Source organism: Hyperolius riggenbachi, chromosome 10 (assembly GCF_040937935.1).
Source record: "Hyperolius riggenbachi isolate aHypRig1 chromosome 10, aHypRig1.pri, whole genome shotgun sequence".
NCBI lineage: Eukaryota > Metazoa > Chordata > Amphibia > Anura > Hyperoliidae > Hyperolius > Hyperolius riggenbachi.
The window spans coordinates 54,397,530-54,417,514 of NC_090655.1; the positions used below are offsets into that span (position 1 = coordinate 54,397,530).

The following is a 19,985-nucleotide window of genomic DNA, read 5'->3' on the forward strand; positions in this document are numbered from 1 at the left end:
CTGTATATGGGTGACATGATGCCTGTACTGTCATATGAGACAGAAAGATGGTTGTATGGGAGGTATGATGCCTGCACTTGTTTTGTGGGACATGACAGCTACATTTGTTATACTATGGACACAATTCATGATTGCTGCATTGCAGAACCGGTAATTCTGTGTAGCTCAGACATATTTCTATGGAAACATTCAAGGAAAATGTAAATGAAGCAAGTAGCAGATTCTGATGTCATTATGACTGCTGACATGATGTGAACATGACATGTAAAGGGATGATCACCACCAACTATGCTATTATAAGCAACGTATGCTCGCAGTGGAGTCTCTGATCCCCACCTGTGCTGTCTGTATTATGGTAGAGGTAATTCCCACTCTGATTTACAAAAGCTGGAGGAAAACTGGAAACGTTTGTGATCCCGCAAACCTGGACTGAATTATAAAAAAACAACAACAAAAAACTACTTGCCTTTAAGTGGCAAACATTTACAGCCCTGTGTCATATCAGCTCAAAGTGAGGATTGCTTAACCACTTTACCCCCGCGCGTACGTATTTCTCCGCCCCTTTTTCCATCCTTTAACAACCAGGGACGGAGAAACACGTACTTTCCGCGTTCCCGACGCTGCCCGCGCTCCCGCTCGTAAACACGCCGCCCGCCGCTAGTAAACACGCCGCCGCCCGCTCGCCCAGAGATCAATGAACGGGAAAATCCATTCCCGTTCGTTGATCTAAGCCCCGCAATGATCAGCTGCTCTCCTATGGGCAGCGCGATCATTGTGAGAAAAAACTCACATGTCCAGCCTCCTTATACTTCCTCCAAGCTTCCGGAAGGAAGCTTGGAGGTCGCATTAAAACAAAAAGTTACTGTGGCCATCTTGTGGCCAAATAGTAAGCTACACCCTACACATTTTTCACATACAAATAAATGACTTTTACACATAAAATTAACTCATTACCTCCCACACTCCCCATTTTTTTTTTTTTTTGTAATTAAAAAAAAAATTAAAAAATTTACAATTAAAAAAAATACATAAATAGTTACCTTAGGGACTGAACTTTTTAAATATTTGTCAAGAGGGTATAACACTGTTACTTTATAAACTATGGGCTTGTAATTAGGGATGGACGCAAAAATGAAAAAAATGCACCTTTATTTCCAAATAAAATATTGGCGCCAAACATTGTGATAGGGACATAATTTAAATGGTTTTATAACCGGGACAAAAGGGCAAATACGTTTCATGGGTTTTAATTACAGTAGCATGCATTATTTAAAAACTATAATGGCCGAAAACTGAAAAATAATTATTTTTTCCCCCACATTTTTCCTATTTTCCCATTAAAACACATTTAGAAAAAAATAATTCTTGGCATAATGTCCCACCTAAAGAAAGCCTAATTGGTGGCGGAAAAAACAAGATATAGTTCATTTCATTGCGATAAGTAATGATAAAGTTATAGACAAATGAATGGAAGGAGCGCTGAAAGGTGAAAATTGCTCTGGTGCTCAGGGGGTAAAACCCCTCAGTGGTGAAGTGGTTAAATGGACCCTAAACTGAGAAGGATATGGATTGTTCCTTTTAAAATAATACCAGTCGCCTGACTCTCCTGCTGATCCTGTGTCTCTAATACTTTTAGCCACAGCCCCTTAACAAGCATACAGATCAGGTGCTCTGACTGAAGTGAGGCCAGAAACCCACTATGAGCGATTTCTAAGCGCTAGTGATTTGAAAAAGCTCTCGCTAATGCAATGCTATGGAGGATTTTTATAAAATCCCATCGCTCAAGTGGCATCACACCCATAGTGTTACATTAGCTAGAGCTTCAAATCGCAAACCACTCTGAAAATTGCTCCTAGTGGGTTTCTGGCCTGAGGGCCCATTCACACTTGCTGATCGCAAAACGCTAGCTCTTTTGCTACCGTTTTTTTCTATGGGGATTTTGTGCGATTAATACGAAAAAAATCTCCGTTCACACTTGGCGATTTTTTTCGCGACCGCATTTGGCGCCTCTATAGCACTGAAACGCGATCGCCGGGAAATCGCCTGAAAATGGTGCAGGCTACGCGTTTGCATTTTTGGGCGATTTGCAGCGATTAACGCAAATTGCCCAAGTAAGAACGAGCCCATAGGGTTTCATTACACTAGCGCTTTCTAAAGCACTAGCGTTTGAGCATTTTGCCAAAATCACAGGCAAAACGCTCAAGTGTGAATGGGCCTTAAAGAGAACCCGAGGTGGGTTTGAAGAATATTATCTGCATACAGAGGCTGGATCTGCCTATACAGCCCAGCCTCTGTTGCTATCCCAAACCCCCCTAAGGTCCCCCTGCACTCTGCAACCCCTCATAAATCACAGCCACGCTGCTGACAAACAGCTTGTCAGAGCTGGCTGTGTTTATCTCTATAGTGTCAGTCTGCTGCTCTCCCCGCCTCCTGCAGAACTCCAGTCCCCGCCTGCATCCCTTCCCTCCCTGCTGATTGGAGGGAAGGGACGGGGGCAGGGATCGGAGCTATGCAGGAGGCGGGGGAGCAGCTGAGACTGACACTACAGATGTAAACACAGCCTCACAGCATGGCTGTGATTTATGAGGGATTGCAGAGTGCAGGGGGACCTTAGTGGGGTTTGGGATAGCAACAGAGGCTGGGCTGTATAGGCAGATCCAGCCTCTGTATGCAGATAATATTCTTCAAACCCACCTCGGGTTCTCTTTAAAGGCTGGATTAGCTGCATGCTTGTTTCAGGTGTGTGATTCAACCACTACTGCAGCCAAAGAGATCAGTAGGACTGCCAGGCAACTGGTATTGTTCAGAAGGAAACATCCATATCCCTATCAGTTTAGGTTCCCTTTAAGGGCTGGATTAGCTGCATGCTTGTGTCAGGTGTGTGATTCAGCCACTACTACAGCCACAGAGATCAGCAGGACTGACAAGCAACTGGTATTGTTTAAAAGGAAACCTCCATATCCCTCTCAGTTAAGGTTCCCTTTAAAGTGGAGCTGAACTCTTGCACAGGACAGAAGGAAAGCCTAGAGAAATGCCCCCTGTACGTATTCAGAGAGTTTAGCCAGTCTAATTCCCCCTCATCTATGACTAATCACACAATGTTATTTGATCTCTCAGCTGTCAGCTGGCTGCCACAGCAGAGCAGCTAATTTGTAAACACAGGATGTTAACTATATGTCTGCTTCCATGAAAGCAGGAAGTAGACACACTGCATATTTATTGCAGTATTTGTATCAGCTGCAACAAAGAAATGTTTTTCTTTAAGGCTACTTTCCCACCAAGACGTTGCGGTTTAAGGGACGTTATGATTGCATAACGTGCCCCTAACGCAACGTATGGTGGTGTTGAAGTTGGACGTTAGATTGAGCTGCGTTATGCAGCTCTCAAAGCAGCCGCTCCAGGATAGTGATAGAAAGTCCGGATCTTTTTAAGGATTCGGATCATTTGAATTGGATCATTGTAAAGATCCGGACCTTTGAACCGAATCATTTTACTAGGGAAGCAGACTGGGGGTGAAATGACTAGCAGGACAGGACTTTCCCTGCACTGTACATTCTGTATGTTCCTGTTTTTTTCCAGACAGACATCCACTGTGAACCGAATCTTTCAGTGTGATGATCCGGATGATTCAACTCACAAAAAAGATAGGGATCAAATGAACGATTCGTTCATGATCCGGACAACACTACAGTCCCACCACAGTTACCACAGTGCAGTGAATATTAATTAGCCATGTGGCTGGCCGCGGAGGAGGAGGGGAGACCTCCTCCTCCAACATTACTGAGCATGTGCAAACAGTCTACTGCTGCTTAGCCCAGTATAACTACAGCATGCAGCACTTTGTTTAAATGTGCTGCGCTACTATGTAACGCAACCTGTGCACTGTGAACAGCACAATTGATTTTACAGTGCTGTGAGTTAGGCTGGTTGCTGTAACATGGGACTTTAACGTCCCACTGTGAAACCAGCCTTATGCTAGGTACACACCATACAATTTTCTGTTAGATTCTTCTGTTAGATTTACCTACAATATGGAAAAAAGCTATCTGGCAGGTAAAATCTAACAGAAAATTGTATGGTGTGTACCTAGCATAAGGCTAGGTTCACAGTGGTTAGTTGCATAACATATGCATTATAATGTGTTATAATGACTGCGAACTGCAATGGAGACTGGACATAAGACTTTAAGGGCCCGTTTCCACTATAGCGAATTCGCATACATTTCCTGCATGCGGATTCACATAGCCAATACAAGTGGATGGGGCTGTTTCCACTTGTCCGTTTTCCTGTGCAGGATTTTTCTGCACGGCAGAGCCCTCAGAATTCGCTTGCGTGTGGAATGCAGGCGAATCACACGCAATGTATTTAATAGGGAAATCGCATGCGTTTTCCCCACTCCTTTTTTGCCGCGAATTTGCATGCGATTTCGCATAGGTACCCATGTTAATTCACACAGGCAGTGACCTGGTTAAAATCGCATTACCCTAACTTATGCGAAATCGCAGCAAAAAACGCACGCGTAATCGCACCTGCATGCAATTTCGCATGCGGTGATTCGCCAGCACTTTTGGGCACTCCAGTTGGAAAATGGGTGTGGTCATGCATCAGAATGTGGGTGTGGCCATGGGTGAAGCCACATTTACACTTAACAGTGGTCTAAGGACTGCCCAGCAAAATGTTGGATGAAGCCCCTATCCATTAATACCCCCTCCCGCCCCCCCAAAAAATCCAGCATATCACCTAAATAGGCAGTGTTACTTAAACATAACTAGGCGTAGTGTTACCTGGCTTCTGTGCTGGCTGGTCTGGCTTTCTGCTGGGTGGGCTGTCCTGCCGCCAGGTTCTATTGAAGTATATCAATGTATCAATGTAAAGATTAAATATTTCTATTTTTTTTAAATTATAAGCTTGTGATGGATGCAAAACGGAAAAAATTCACTTTTATTTCCAAATAAAATATTGTCACCATACATTGTGATAGGGACATAATTTAAACGGTGTAATACCTGGGACTATTAGACAAATACAATACGTGGGTTTTAATTATGGAGGCATGTATTATTTTAAAACTATAATGGCCAAAAACTGAGAAATAATGAATTTTTTTCGTTTTTTTTCTTACTCTTCCTGTTAAAATGCATTTCCAGTAAAGTGGCTCTTAGCAAAATGTACCACTCAAAGAAGGCCTAATTGGTGGCAGAAAAAACAAGTTCATTGTGATAAGTAGTGATAAAGTTATAGGCTAATGAATGGGAGGTGATAATTGCTCGGATGCATAAAGTGAAAACGACTGAAGGCTGAAGTGGTTAATAGCCTTGAAAAGCGTCTCTAAGGCCGGATCCACACCGCTTTTGTGAGTGTTTGCGTTTGGTTAGCGCTTGCTGAGCACATGTTAAAAAATCGCGCCCATTCACTTTCATTGAAATCGTGGTAAAAATTGCAGTGATCGCGTACGTTTGTTTGCATACGTGATCACAGCAATTTTTACACAATTTTTACTGCAATTTTAATGAAAGTAAATGGGACTGATTTTTTTAACAAGCACTCAGCAAGTGTTCTCAAACGCAAACGCTCACAGAAGCCCTTATGGTGTGGATCTGGCCTAAGTGGAGATTTGGGTGCTGGAGGCACCTGATAAAAAAAGCAGGTGCCACTAGATAAAACTACTGCGGTAGACAAATCCGTAGGGGGGGGGGGGGGGGGGGTTTGCAGGGAGATAAGTGGTTAGTGATGGTTAGGGATCAGTTGGGGTGTCTGTTAGGGTTAGGCATTTTGTGGCAGGGATCGGTTGGGCATTGGTTAGGAAATTGTTTAGTGTTAGGAATTTTGTGGTGTGGTATCTGTTAGTGTTAAGGTGCGTACACACATGCGACTATAGTCGTTTGAAACGATCGTTCCCCGATCGTTTCAAACGACGATCGTTTAAAAAAAAGCAGCCAACGACCATTAAGTCTGACGGACGAGCTAGATCGTTAAAAATGAACGATCTAGCTTGGCGGATTTTTCCCAACGACGATCGTTGGGAAGAGTAGTACATCGTTGGAAACGATCGTTCATACTAGGCTTGACATGCGCATTTCACTATTTCTCCTTGGAACTTTTCATTTTTATGCGCAGGCGCAATAGGTGCTTTTACGTGACATAACGTTCGTTCTAACGATGTGATCGTTACACACCTTTTAAAATTAACTTTGCTTAGGTCGTTCTTTCGTCAATTAAAAGTTCGTTCATCGTTGACAACGAACGATCGTTGTCGCATGTGTGTACATAGCTTAAGGCATTGGTTTGGGAGTCTGTTAGGTTAGGCATTTTACAGTGGAGTATCAGTTAGGGTTAAGCATTGGTTGACGGTTGGTTAGTGTTAGGCATTGGATTGGAGGTCGGTTAGGATTAGGCATTTTGCATCAGGGATATCGCTTAGGGTTTGACATTGTTTGGGGGTTGGTTAGGGTTAGGCATTGGTGGAGGAGTCAGTTAAGGTTAGAAATTTTGCATTGAGGGATTGTATAAGGACACTCCTGGGTACGAGAACGCGATGGGGGCGTGCATGCGCAGAAGAGAACTGGCTGCACTGGTCAGATTATCAGTGGTGATAAGGAAACTGAGCAGCTGAAGAGAACTGCAAGGGAGCCCACAGACCATATGGGGCTGGAGGAAGCCCCATGTAATTATAAATACAGCACTAGGAGAGCTATAGAGACCCAGCCATATTTATTTCCTTTTAATAAGTACTAGTTGCCTAGCAGTCCTTCTATCATTGCATCAGAAGTATCTAAATCAGGCACCTAAAACAAGCGTGTGACTAATCTTGTCAGAATCATCTGATCTCCATGCTTTTTCAGGGTCTATGGCTAAAAGTATTTGAGGATCAGCTGGTCAACCAGGCAATGTGCAGTATAACAACAATCTCAGATCTGCACAGGGCCTTCTTCTGTTCTCCTCTAGAATTACCTCCTCACATTCGTGTATACAAGATTTCTCATGTGCCTCACCCCTCCTTTGGAATTTCATTCCTTTGTTAATGTAATTGCTGTGTGTGAGTTCTTTATTTTGTATTAGCGTCTATTTTGGTTTTATACTATTGTATTATTATGTACACCATTGTCCCCATTATTATGGACACCATGTTTCTCCTTTGTACAGCACCACAAAATATGTTGGCACTTTATAAATTATTAATAATAAATATGTCAGCCTCCATACCCCTCTCACTTCAGGTTCCCTTTAGGGCCTGTTTCTTCTACACGCAAATTGGATGCAGAATGGATACAGAAAAACTGTCTCCAATGAATGCCTATGGGAAAATCTGCATCAGAAAAATTGCATTTAGTGGAAACAGGTCCATAGACATTCATTGGAGTTTTTCTGCATCCATCCTGTATCCAATCTGCGTGTGGTGGAAACAGACCCTTAGGGTTGGGTCATACTCGCGTCCGCAGAAAAAAACAGCGTTTTCCCGTGGCTGAATCTGCATTCTTGGCTGGCAGCCAGCTGAGAACAGCTGACTGTCGGCAAAGAGAAATCGCACGCGATGTGCGATAAAAAGCAAGTGGCGGCTTTCTTTTCCTGCTGTGGAAAACCGCACAATGCTCCCAGTGTTCAGAGATTGTGCATTGGAAAGCATTATGTGTGTTTTCGCATTGCAGAAAATTCCCGTGATTTTTGGCAAGTTTGACCCTAGCCTTAAAGGGAACCAGAGGCCCCAGAAAAAAAGATTCTATACATACCTGGGGCTTCCTCCAGCCCCATACGCACGGATCGCTCCCACGCCGCCTTCCTCCGCTTCCTGTATTCAGCGGTACCGGGTCCCGTAGTTTCGGCCAGTCGGCGGCAGCACGCGTCCAATTGTCCGCATCACAGGGGCTCCCGGCATACCCTTACGCGTGCGGCTGCCTACTGCAAGGGTATGGAGTATGGAGGGAGCCCCTGCTCATGCGGACAATTGGCCGCGTCCGCCGGAAGCGACGGGACCCGGTACCGGCGGATACAGGAAGCGGAGAACGGCGGCGTGGGAGCGATCCGTGCATATGGGGCTGGAGGAAGCCCCAGGTATGTATAGAATATTTTTCTCTGGGGCCTCTGGTTCCCTTTAAAGTGTACCCAAGGTGATAGGGATATGGAGGCTGACATGCATATTTCCTTACAAATAATGCACATTGCCTGGCTGTCCTGCTGGTCATCTGCTTCTAATACTACAAGCCATAGACCCTAAACAAGTATATGCAGATCAGATGTCTATGACAGTGATGAGTGAAAATCCCAATATTCTTTTTGCATTAATTTTTATAAAAATAATGTAAAATTCGCCCTTTGAGTGAAAATGCCATCAAAAAATAATTTTGTAATTAGTTTGTGACTTTTTGCATTTTCCACAAATTTTCGTGCTAAAATAAACTGGTTTTGCGCTTTTCACAATAAAAATCTAAAAAAAATTTTCAATTATTTGCATCAAAGGAAAAAAATATTTTCTTTATCCATATTGAGAAAATACAGTGTGTTTTTGCAAAAATGTCCTCAATATCGCAAATATCATTTTCAATGCGAAAACACTGGCCTATGTCATATCTGATAAGATTAGCTGCATGCTTGGTTCAGGTGTGTGATTTAGACCCTACTGTCCAGAAAGATCAGCAGCACCGGCAGGTAGGTAACTGGTATTGTTTAAAAGGAAATCAATATGGCTGCTTCCATGCGTCTCACACCTTGGATTCCATTTAAAGGGAACCTGAAGTGAGAAGTATATGGAAATTTCAAGAATGGAGACTGCACACAAAAGGCTTCAGCAACAAGCTGTATTCAAAGCATGTAGAGGCACAAACACAACATGTTTCGGGCGGAGCCCTTCCTCAGGTGAGGAAGGGCTCCGCCCGAAACATGTTGTGTTTGTGCCTCTACATGCTTTGAATACAGCTTGTTGCTGAAGCCTTTTGTGTGCAGTCTCCATTCTTGAAATTTGCAATACGGTATAGCAGAAGTGGTGTACCTGCAGGAGGTTTGCACCGGCACGAGGGTCTACTCTAGGCCCACAGGTGGGTGACGTGTGAAATTTGGAAGCTGAGAAGTATATGGAGGCTGCCATATTTATTTCCTTTTAAACAATACCAGTTGCCTGGCAGCCTGCGGATCTATTTGGCTGCAGTAGTGTCTGAATAACACCTGAAACAAGCATGCAGCTAATCTTGTCAGATCTGACAGTAATGTCAGGAACACCTGATCTGCTGCATGCTTGTTCAGGGTCTATGGCTAAAAGTATTAGAGGCAGATGATCAGCAAGACAGCCAGGCACAGGGGCGGATCAAGACCAAGTTGCGCCTGGGGCAAGGTCAGGTTTTGGCGCCTAAAGGTCAGGTTTTGGCGTCTAAACTGCCATTCATGTTTTTAAGAATTCAACAAACTGCGCCTGGGGCAAGATACCCGCTTGCCCCCTCCCCCCCCCTTAGATCCGTCCCACCCAGGCAACTGGTATTGCTTAACAGGAAATAAATATGTCAGCCTCTATATACCTCTCAGTTCAGGTGTCCTTTAAGGTTGTGCAAAGTTAGCGGTGAAAGAATTATGATCAATATTGTCAGTAAAATCTATTAAAACGTGAGTGGCGCAGGGTGGGTCAGACTATCGATATTCCCTGATTGATATTTGATCAGGGTAGTATGGAAGCATTATACAGTGTTATATCGTATGCCTGATTTTAAAGGCAGAGCATCATTCTACACCATAGTCAGACAAGTAGCAGTTTCTCACACTAGGGATGTCCGCAGCCCATTCTGTATTCCCTTTAATTTAGGATTCTTTTTATCAGCCGTGAACAATGCGATGGTTTAACCTTTACGATGCTGCTGCCTCCCCGGTGGGTGAAAGGGTTAAAGAACGGCACCCTTGCTTGGTGTGATCATCTCTCGCTGCAATACTAGTGCTGCATGAAGCAGTCACAGAACTGATCTCTCTCCCTCCGCTCTCTCTCTCTCTGCAGTCTCGGCGTTTTCTTCTCCTCCCCTCTCGCCGCCTCTCGTTCAGCACTCCAAATCCGAACAGCTCCGCTCCAACTTTGTCACCCTCTCTCTCCAGCTCCTCCCCTGTCTGCCTCTTCCTACATCAAATTCCCGAGCGACACCATCAGCTCTGCTACAAGAATCTCAGCTTTTTTTCTTTTTTCCTTCCCCCTCTGTCCGCTCTTCATCCTTCTCTTCCACCGGCTGCTCAGTCCGATCTGCGCGCTCAGAAACTTCTATGGAGTTGAAGTGAGAAGGGAGCACCGGCGGAGCTGTGGGCATGGGGGCTCACTCAGACTGGGGGCTGCTGCTGCTGTTTCTGGGGACCACTGCTACTTTGCTTTCACAGGGCACAGGCGAAGTGACCTGCTCATCTTGTCACCTTCCTATCCGGCTGCAGGGCGCAGGTGCTGCTGGGCACATCATGAAGAGCATGCAGGAGGAAGAGGCGGAGGACTGGGGGCAGCCATGGGGGGACAGCGGGCACAGACTGGGCAACGGTCTCATGGAAGATGCCAGTCACCCAGGCAGCGATGTCCGTGCCTGGAGCGTGGCACACATGGATGGTGATGGCACGGACAAGGGTGTCCAGCTGGATGCAGGCGATGGGTACGAAGGTGGGGGTGACAGGCTAGGGGATGCCAGCTTTGTGGGCACTTGGGGGACACATGAGGGTGATGATGGAAATGCTCAGATCAAGAATAAAGAGCAAGATATGGGCACACAGGCTGATTTGATCTCAGAAGCAGAGGGCAATGTGCCTGGCAGGATCAGCCAATTTGTGGGCGCTGGGCATTTGGTGGGCACTGAGGAAGAGTTGGACCAGAAGACCTCAGCTCAGTTTGAGGGTGACAGGCTGGTGGGGTCAGGAGCTTCCTCCTCAATCTACTCAACACCCTTTTCGACACAGAGCATCAGCATGCCAAGTGGGCAGTTTGTCCCGGATACCCACATGACGCCCAACAGGGCAGAGAGACATGCCAGAGACACTGAGGGGCACAGGGTGGCCCGGGCACAAGCCAGTGACTCAGACAGGGTGAGTCGGTTCCGTGTGGAGGAGTTGAAGCTGCACAGTACTACCTTTGCCCTCACTGGAGATTCTGCCCACAATCAAGCCATGGTCCACTGGTCCGGGCACAACAGCAGCGTGAGTACCCAGTGCCACCTCTCTGTAGTGTGACTGTCACTGTCCCCTCCTCTTCTGATTATTACATCTCATGGCTGTATGACTGGGTAATGCCACCTTGCCTAGGGTTCCCCAGTGAGCCTTCAGTATGTTGGTATAGTGGGTATCATAGTTGGCATGTGTCTTGGCAGTGAGGTTGGGCTGATACAAACCCATACCTAGTGTCTCTGTAGCCTTGTCTCTAGTTGAGATTGACTGGTGCCCATTCATGTCAATGAGTCCTATGTGGTGCATAGTGAGTATTAGTATTGTACTACCTACTCTTATCTATTGATCTACTACTGCCTGACAAAACAGGCGTGTTCTGAGTGTTGTTCTGGTATAATGAATGCTGTTAATGCGCTGAAGTGCGTTCTTTGCATTAGATATAGGCTTACGCCTGTCGGATTAAAGCGTGAACGTTTCATTTCGTACTTCAGAGTGGTTAACCCTCTGCGGTGCAGGCAGCTCTGCTCTTACAGGCGGTGTGACTGATATATGTAGCGATTGCTGCTCCTATTAAAGTGATATCAAAGTCTTGATTTAATCGCATTCCCCGGATTGCCACAGAACAGCACAGAAAGTTCTACATATCGTCCTCACCATAAGTTCCCTCTGATGAGTTTAGGTGACCGGTCGTGAGCACTGGATATACAGAAACGCTGGTGAAATGTGTGGGAAACTGATATAGTCAAGTGCAAAGATGAAACGGCCAAGACTGGAGCAGTCTCTCAATCCAGCTGTGACATTAAAACAATGACTGCGATTGGTAAATCTAGGCATTTCCACAGCTTTCTTTGCAATTGATTGCAATATTTTATTTTTATATTAATATTTAATTTAAAGGGAGCATGAAGTGAGAGGAATATGGAGGCTGACGTATTTATTGCCTTTTTAACAACACCAGTTGCCTGGCTGTCCTGCTTATCCTCTACCTACGTTTAGCCCTAGACTGTGAAGAAGCATGCACATCCCATGTTTCTGACAACATTAGCTACTTGCTTGATTCAAACATTATTGTAACCAAAGAGATCAGCGGGACTGCCAGGCAATCAGCATTGGTTAAAGGGAAGGTTCAGGGACAATAAAAAAAAAATAAAAATCCAAATCCACTTACCTGGGGCTTCCTCTAGCCCGTGGCAGGCAGGAGGTGCCCTCGGCGCCGCTCCGCAGGCTCCCAGTGGCCGACCCGACCTGGCCAGGCCGGCGGCCAGGTCGGGCCTCTTCTGCGCTCCATTATGCGCTTCACGCCGGCGCGCTGACGTCATCGGACGTCCTCCGGGCTGTACTGCGCAGGCTCAGTAGTTCTGAGAATGCGCAGTACAGCCCGGAGGACGTCTGATGATGTCAGCGCGCCGGCGGGAAACGCATAATGGAGCGCAGAAGAAGCCCGACCTGGCCGCCGGCCTGGCCAGGTCGGGTCGGCCACTGGAGACCACCGGGAGCCTGCGGAGCGGCGCCGAGGAAGCCCCAGGTAAGTGGATTTTTTTTTTAATTGTCTCTGAACCTTCCCATTAAAAGGAAATAAGTCTGGCAGCTTCCATATATGGTACCTTCGTGTTCCCTTTAAGATTTGGGATATACATTTATCTACTAAAAAGCATGCAAGAACGCAATGCCATGACGGCTAAGGCTTGGTTCACACATAAATCTGCACATTTACAACCCAGTCCTGTCTTTTTAGTTTTGCATCAGTTTGGATCAGACTGGATTTGAACTGTGCACCTTTTATGTGTCAATTCGCCCATAGAAAACGGATAAGACTGGACTGGACCGTAAATGTACACCTTTTACGTGTGAACACAGCCATAGACACGCATAGAAAACTGACAGGACTGGACACCTTTTTATTTGTGAACCCAGCCTAGATTGCAAACACAATTAATTCAGAAATTAAATACAAGTCCAGGCTGTCTTGCGTATACCAACTGTTGAGGTTGGTTCACACATACAAAGGTATCCTGACCAGTTCCTTTTTGACAGTTGGCATGAGTTTTGACTGTGTTCACACATTTTCCATTCTAGTCCTGTCCTGCCAGTTTTGTATTAGTTTTGTATGTGTTTCTATGGATGTATTCTCACATAAATAGCGTACATTGCCAGTTTGGTTCGGTCATGTCTTTTTTTTTTCTTTTATCAGTTTGCTATGGGTGTGTGTTTTCACATAAAAGGTGTACATTTTCGGTCCAGTCAGGTAAAACGGATAGAATACTGAAGCAAAACGGACAGGACTGGACTGGGCCACAAATGTGCAGATGTCTGTGTGAACCAAGCAATGTCATGCTTTTACATTGTGTGTATGCTGGCGATAGCAGTTCTCTGGTAGAGGGGCATTAATATCCATTGCACAGTGGGGGCTGATGGACTGCTCTTGTGTGGTCCTACTGTACTAATGTCACTGCTCGTTATACCATGTTGAGTGTTACAGTGCCTATAGATCTAGCAATGTATGGGTAGATCAAACAAAAGGCATCAATCTGATCAGAGAGAGATCTATTGGTTGCCCGTACACCACAGGCCGATTTCAGCATGAATTCAATAAGGAATCGGCCTTGCAATGCCACCGATTTTCTGTCTCCTCCATGGTCTCCCCCGAACCCTGCAGTGACACTGAGCGCCCCCAAGTGGTGGCGCATATACAATTGCGGCATGTGTGTGATGTCACACAGATGCTCCTGGTGGCGCTCTTGGGAGACCGGGAATTGTGGCAGCAGGACAGGTGTGTACCAGGGAGGAGGACATTTTACATTTTGGGGGACAGTGGCCAGGGGTCCGTTGCATTTGACAGTCGTCGCGATATTGCATGCTGTTACCACCGTGCACCCAATCAACCACGTCGGGCAGAGATTTTCCAGCTTGCTCGATTGATAATCTGTGCCACAAGAAGCATGCCCAATCAACTATTGGATGATTTTGGTCCAAAATTGGTCAAATCGTCAATTTTTTGCATCTGATTAAATAAAATTATCAAATCAGGTTGTCAATTTGGCTGCATTATTGACTGAGTAACTGCTATGGGCCACGAATGGAGACCGTACTCTCCCTACAACAGAATACCCAGGCAGCTCGGGGTGACCCAAGATCACTAGGAAAGTATAGGGGAGCAAAATAGACTGAAAAGCCCTCCTACTAAAAAAGCAATGCTTTGTGTGGTTTGCCTTCTGAAATCTGAATGATCACAAATACCTTCTATTTTAAGTGTGAAACTGTGGTTACCCACAATGCACCACTGCTGTATATGCAAAGAACTCTCCCTAATACTTGTGCACCATCACCTATAGCCATGCAGCACACCACTACATTTTTAGTAATATTTGTCCATTGATTTCAAAAGAACATAAAATGACTCTCTTATTCAGTGTGTCTCTGATTTCTGTTTGTCTTCTGCTTGCTTCCTGTGAAATTGAATTCATTAGGTTTCCCTCCTGGAGAGATGGGTGATGGCTTATACCTATTATTAGGTTATATGTTCCTGCTTATAGACTGGAGTGTCCACTTCTCATAAGGGTCGCTATGGAACATATCTGCTGCATAATGACCTCTCTATGTAGCCTGGGTCCCCTCCTGCGGATTGTCCTTGTATTGAATGTCTCAGGCTGTTGTCACTGGCTAATCGCAGAGCTCCGTAGGTTGTTATGGTGAACATCTCCGCTAATAACCAGTGCTTGGGAGGAATGGAGATTTGAAATGCACTATAGATTGGAACACGGCGAAACAAATGTACTCTCTGCTGCTGGGGTGATTCAGTCTGTGAACTACAAAAGGGTTTTTTTGGAAACACTCTTCCATGCATATATCCATGACTTTTATATGACTGTCACTATACTACCTACCCCTCACTTTAGTGCACTGTATGCTTCTTATTTCTCCTTTCCATAGTACATTATATGTGCTCCTCTACCATTCACATAGTGCTGTACATGCTGCTCCTCTTCCTCTCTCTCTGTAGTACAGTACATGCTGCTCCTCTTCCTCTCTCTGTAGTACAGTACATGCTGCTCCTCTTCCCCTCTCTGTAGTACAGTACATGCTGCTCCTCTTCCCCTCTCTGTAGTAAAGTACATGCTGCTCCTCTTCCTCTCTCTGTAGTAAAGTACATGCTGCTCCTCTTCCTCTCTCTGTAGTACAGTACATGCTGCTCCTCTTCCTCTCTGTAGTACAGTACATGCTGCTCTTCTTCCTCTCTCTGTAGTACAGCACATGCTGCTCCTCTTCCTCTCTCTGTAGTACAGTACATGCTGCTCCTCTTCCTCTCTGTAGTACAGTACATGCTGCTCTTCTTCCTCTCTCTGTAGTACAGTACATGCTGCTCCTCTTCCTCTCTCTGTAGTACAGTACATGCTGCTCCTCTTCCTCTCTCTGTAGTACAGTACATGCTGCTCCTCTTCCTCTCTCTGTAGTACAGTACATGCTGCTCCTCTTCCTCTCTGTAGTACAGTGCATGCTGCTCCTCTTCCTCTCTCTGTAGTACAGTACATGCTGCCCCTCTTCCTCTCTGTAGTACAGTACATGCTGCTCCTCTTCCTCTCTCTGTAGTATGGTACATGCTGCTCCTCTTCCTTTCTCTGTAGTACAGTACATGCTGCTCCTCCTCCTCTCTCTGTAGTAAAGTACATGCTGCTCCTCTTCCTCTCTCTGTAGTAAAGTACATGCTGCTCATCTTCCTCTCTCTGTAGTACAGTATATGCTGCTCCTCTTCCTCTCTCTGTAGTACAGTACATGCTGCTCCTCTTCCTCTCTCTGTAGTATGGTACATGCTGCCGCTCTTCCTCTCTCTGTAGTACAGTACATGCTGCTGCTCCTCCTCCTCCTCCTCTCTCTGTAGTAAAGTACATGCTGCTCCTCTTCCTCTCTCTGTAGTAAAGTACATGCTGCTCCTCTTCCTCTCTCTGTAGTACTGTACATGCTGCTCCTCTTCCTCTCTCTGTAGTAAAGTACATGCTGCTCCTCTTCCTCTCTCTGTAGTACTGTACATGCTGCTCCTCCTCCTCCTCCTCCTCCTCCTCCTCCTCTCTCTGTAGTAAAGTACATGTTGCTCCTCTTCCTCTCTCTGTAGTAAAGTACATGCTGCTCCTCTTCCTCTCTCTGTAGTACAGTACATGCTGCTCCTCTTCCTCTCTGTAGTACAGTACATGCTGCTCCTCTTCCTCTCTCTGTAGTATGGTACATGCTGCCCCTCTTCCTCCCTGTAGTACAGTACATGCTGCTCCTCTTCCTCTCTCTGTAGTACGGTACATGCTGCTCCTCTTCCTCTCTCTGTAATACGGCACATGCTGCTCCTCTTCCTCTCTCTGTAGTACTGTACATGCTGCTCCTCCTCCTCCTCTCTCTGTAGTAAAGTACATGCTGCTCCTCTTCCTCTCTCTGTAGTAAAGTACATGCTGCTCCACTTCCTCTCTCTGTAGTACAGTACATGCTGCTCCTCTTCCTCTCTCTGTAGTACAGTATATGCTGCTCCTCTTCCTCTCTCTGTAGTACAGTATATGCTGCTCCTCTTCCTCTCTGTAGTACAGTACATGCTGCTCCTCTTCCTCTCTCTGTAGTATGGTACATGCTGCCCCTCTTCCTCTCTGTAGTACAGTACATGCTGCTCCTCTTCCTCTCTCTGTAGTACAGTACATGCTGCTCCTCTTCCTCTCTCTGTAGTACAGTATATGCTGCTCCTCTTCCTCTCTCTGTAGTACAGTACATGCTGCTCCTCTTCCTCTCTGTAGTACAGTACATGCTGCTCCTCTTCCTCTCTCTCTGTAGTATGGTACATGCTGCCCCTCTTCCTCTCTGTAGTACAGTACATGCTGCTCATTTTCCTCTCTCTGTAGTACAGTACATGCTGCTCCTCTTCTTCTCTCTGTAGTACAGTACATGCTGCTCCTCTTCCTCTCTATAGTAAAGTACATGCTGCTCCTCTTCCTCTCTCTGTAGTAAAGTACATGCTGCTCCTCTTCCTCTCTCTGTAGTACGGTACATGCTGCTCCTCTTCCTCTCTCTGTAATACGGTACATGCTGCTCCTCTTCCTCTCTCTGTAGTACGGTACATGCTGCTCCTCTTCCTCTCTCTGTAATACGGTACATGCAGGGCCGGATTTCTGGCAAAGGCCACATAGGCCATGGCCTAGGGCACCAGAAGTTTAGGGGCGGCTCCGTGAGGGGCAGGAAAGCTGTTCTATGCAGTCATCCCTATCTACAAGAACAGCTTTAACCTTTGAACTCTCTGTCCTGTACTTGTGCCGTCCCTGCAAGACCTGTAAGCTCTATCCTGCAGGTATACATCAGTCTAACTCTCATGGTAACGCAATGGGTCCATCATTAATGAGATGCCAAGCATAACATAAAATTTCAAAACATAACTTCTAATCTATACACGTATTACTAAAATAGCTATTGTCTGTGACACCAATGATGGAAAGTAAGGCGAATTCTCATTGGGGCACACAGAGATAACAACCATACAGATGGTATAGTTGGCCTTGGGCGGTAAAAAGTACAAATCCGGCCCTGGGTACATGCTGCTCCTCTTCCTCTCTCTGTAGTACGGTACATGCTGCTCCTCTTCCGCTCTCTGTAATACGGTACATGCTGCTCCTCTTCCTCTCTCTGTAGTACAGTACACGCTGCTCCTCTTCCTCTCTCTGTAGTACAGTACATGCTGCTCCTCTTCCTCTCTCTGTAGTACAGTACATGCTGCTCCTCTTCCTCTCTCTGTAGTACAGTACATGCTGCTCCTCTTCCTCTCTCTGTAGTACAGTACATGCTGCTCCTCTTCCTCTCTCTGTAGTACAGTACATGCTGCTCCTCTTCCTCTCTCTGTAGTACAGTACATGCTGCTCCTCTTCCTCTCTCTGTAGTACAGTACATGCTGCTCCTCTTCCTCTCTCTGTAGTACAGTGCATGCTGCTCCTCTTCCTCTCTGTAGTACAGTATATGCTGCCCCTCTTCCTCTCTGTAGTACAGTACATGCTGCTCCTCTTCCTCTCTCTGTAGTACAGTACATGCTGCTCCTCTTCCTCTCTCTGTAGTACAGTACATGCTGCTCCTCTTCCTCTCTCTGTAGTACAGTACATGCTGCTCCTCTTCCTCTCTCTGTAGTACAGTACATGCTGCTCCTCTTCCTCTCTCTGTAGTACAGTACATGCTGCTCCTCTTCCTCTCTCTGTAGTACAGTACATGCTGCTCCTCTTCCTCTCTCTGTAGTACAGTACATGCTGCTCCTCTTCCTCTCTCTGTAGTTCGGTACATGCTGCTCCTCTTCCTCTCTCTCTGTAGTACAGTACATGCTGCTCCTCTTCCTCTCTCTGTAGTACGGTACATGCTGCTCCTCTTCCGCTCTCTGTAATACGGTACATGCTGCTCCTCTTCCTCTCTCTGTAGTACAGTACATGCTGCTCCTCTTCCTCTCTCTGTAGTACAGTACATGCTGCTCCTCTTCCTCTCTCTGTAGTACAGTACACGCTGCTCCTCTTCCTCTCTCTGTAATACGATACATGCTGCTCCTCTTCCTCTCTCTGTAGTACAGTACATGCTGCTCCTCTTCCTTTCTCTGTAGTACAGTACATGCTGCTCCTCTTCCTCTCTCTATAGTACAGTACATGCTGCTCCTCTTCCTCTCTCTGTAGTACAGTACATGCTGCTCCTCTTCCTCTCTCTGTAGTACAGTACATGCTGCTCCTCTTCCTCTCTCTGTAGTACAGTACATGCTGCTCCTCTTCCTCTCTCTGTAGTACAGTACATGCTGCTCCTCTTCCTCTCTCTGTAGTAAAGTACATGCTGCTCCTCTTCCTTTCTCTGTAGTACAGTACATGCTGCTCCTCTTCCTCTCTCTGTAGTACAGTACATGCTGCTCCTCTTCCTCTCTCTGTAGTACAGTACATGCTGCTCCTCTTCCTCTCTCTGTAGTACAGTACATGCTGCTCCTCTTCCTCTCTCTGTAGTAAAGTACATGCTGCTCCTCTTCCTTTCTCTGTAGTACAGTACATGCTGCTCCTCTTCCTCTCTCTGTAGTACAGTACATGCTGCTCCTCTTCCTCTCTCTGTAGTACAGTACATGCTGCTCCTCTTCCCCTCTCTGTAGTACAGTACATGCTGCTCCTCTTCCTCTCTCTGTAGTACGGTACACGCTGCTCCTCTTCCTCTCTCTGTAGTACAGTACACGCTGCTCCTCTTCCTCTCTCTGTAGTACAGTACATGCTGCTCCTCTTCCTCTCTCTGTAGTACAGTACATGCTGCTCCTCTTCCTCTCTGTAGTACAGTACATGCTGCTCCTCTTCCTCTCTCTGTAGTACAGTACATGCTGCCCCTCTTCCTCTCTCTGTAGTAAAGTACATGCTGCTCCTCTTCCTTTCTCTGTAGTACAGTACATGCTGCTCCTCTTCCTCTCTCTGTAGTACAGTACATGCTGCTCCTCTTCCTCTCTCTGTAGTACAGTACATGCTGCTCCTCTTCCCTCTCTCTGTAGTACAGTACACGCTGCTCCTCTTCCTCTCTCTGTAGTACGGTACACGCTGCTCCTCTTCCTCTCTCTGTAGTACGGTACACGCTGCTCCTCTTCCTCTCTCTGTAGTACAGTACATGCTGCTCCTCTTCCTCTCTCTGTAGTACAGTACATGCTGCTCCTCTTCCTCTCTCTGTAGTACAGTACATGCTGCTCCTCTTCCTCTCTCTGTAGTACAGTACATGCTGCTCCTCTTCCTCTCTCTGTAGTACAGTACATGCTGCTCCTCTTCCTCTCTCTGTAGTACAGTACATGCTGCTCCTCTTCCTCTCTCTGTAGTACAGTACATGCTGCTCCTCTTCCTCTCTCTGTAGTACAGTACATGCTGCTCCTCTTCCTCTCT

General features: G+C 46.1%; 1 protein-coding gene across 14 annotated transcripts in view; it reads left to right on the forward strand.

The window, feature by feature from the left end:
* Window positions 1-19,985, forward strand: part of LOC137535751 (VPS10 domain-containing receptor SorCS1-like) — a 1,470,659-nt gene that overhangs the window by 609,642 nt on the left and 841,032 nt on the right. For 7 of the 14 annotated variants that reach the window (XM_068257618.1, XM_068257620.1, XM_068257621.1 and 4 more), the window contains exon 1: window positions 10,046-11,136. The exons of the other annotated variants lie outside the window; for them this stretch is intronic. In XM_068257618.1, coding sequence (XP_068113719.1) covers window positions 10,270-11,136 — 867 coding nt within the window. In that variant the 5' untranslated portion in view covers window positions 10,046-10,269. Of the gene's footprint in view, window positions 1-10,045; window positions 11,137-19,985 lie in introns of those variants that run through there. 14 annotated transcript variants of the gene reach the window in all.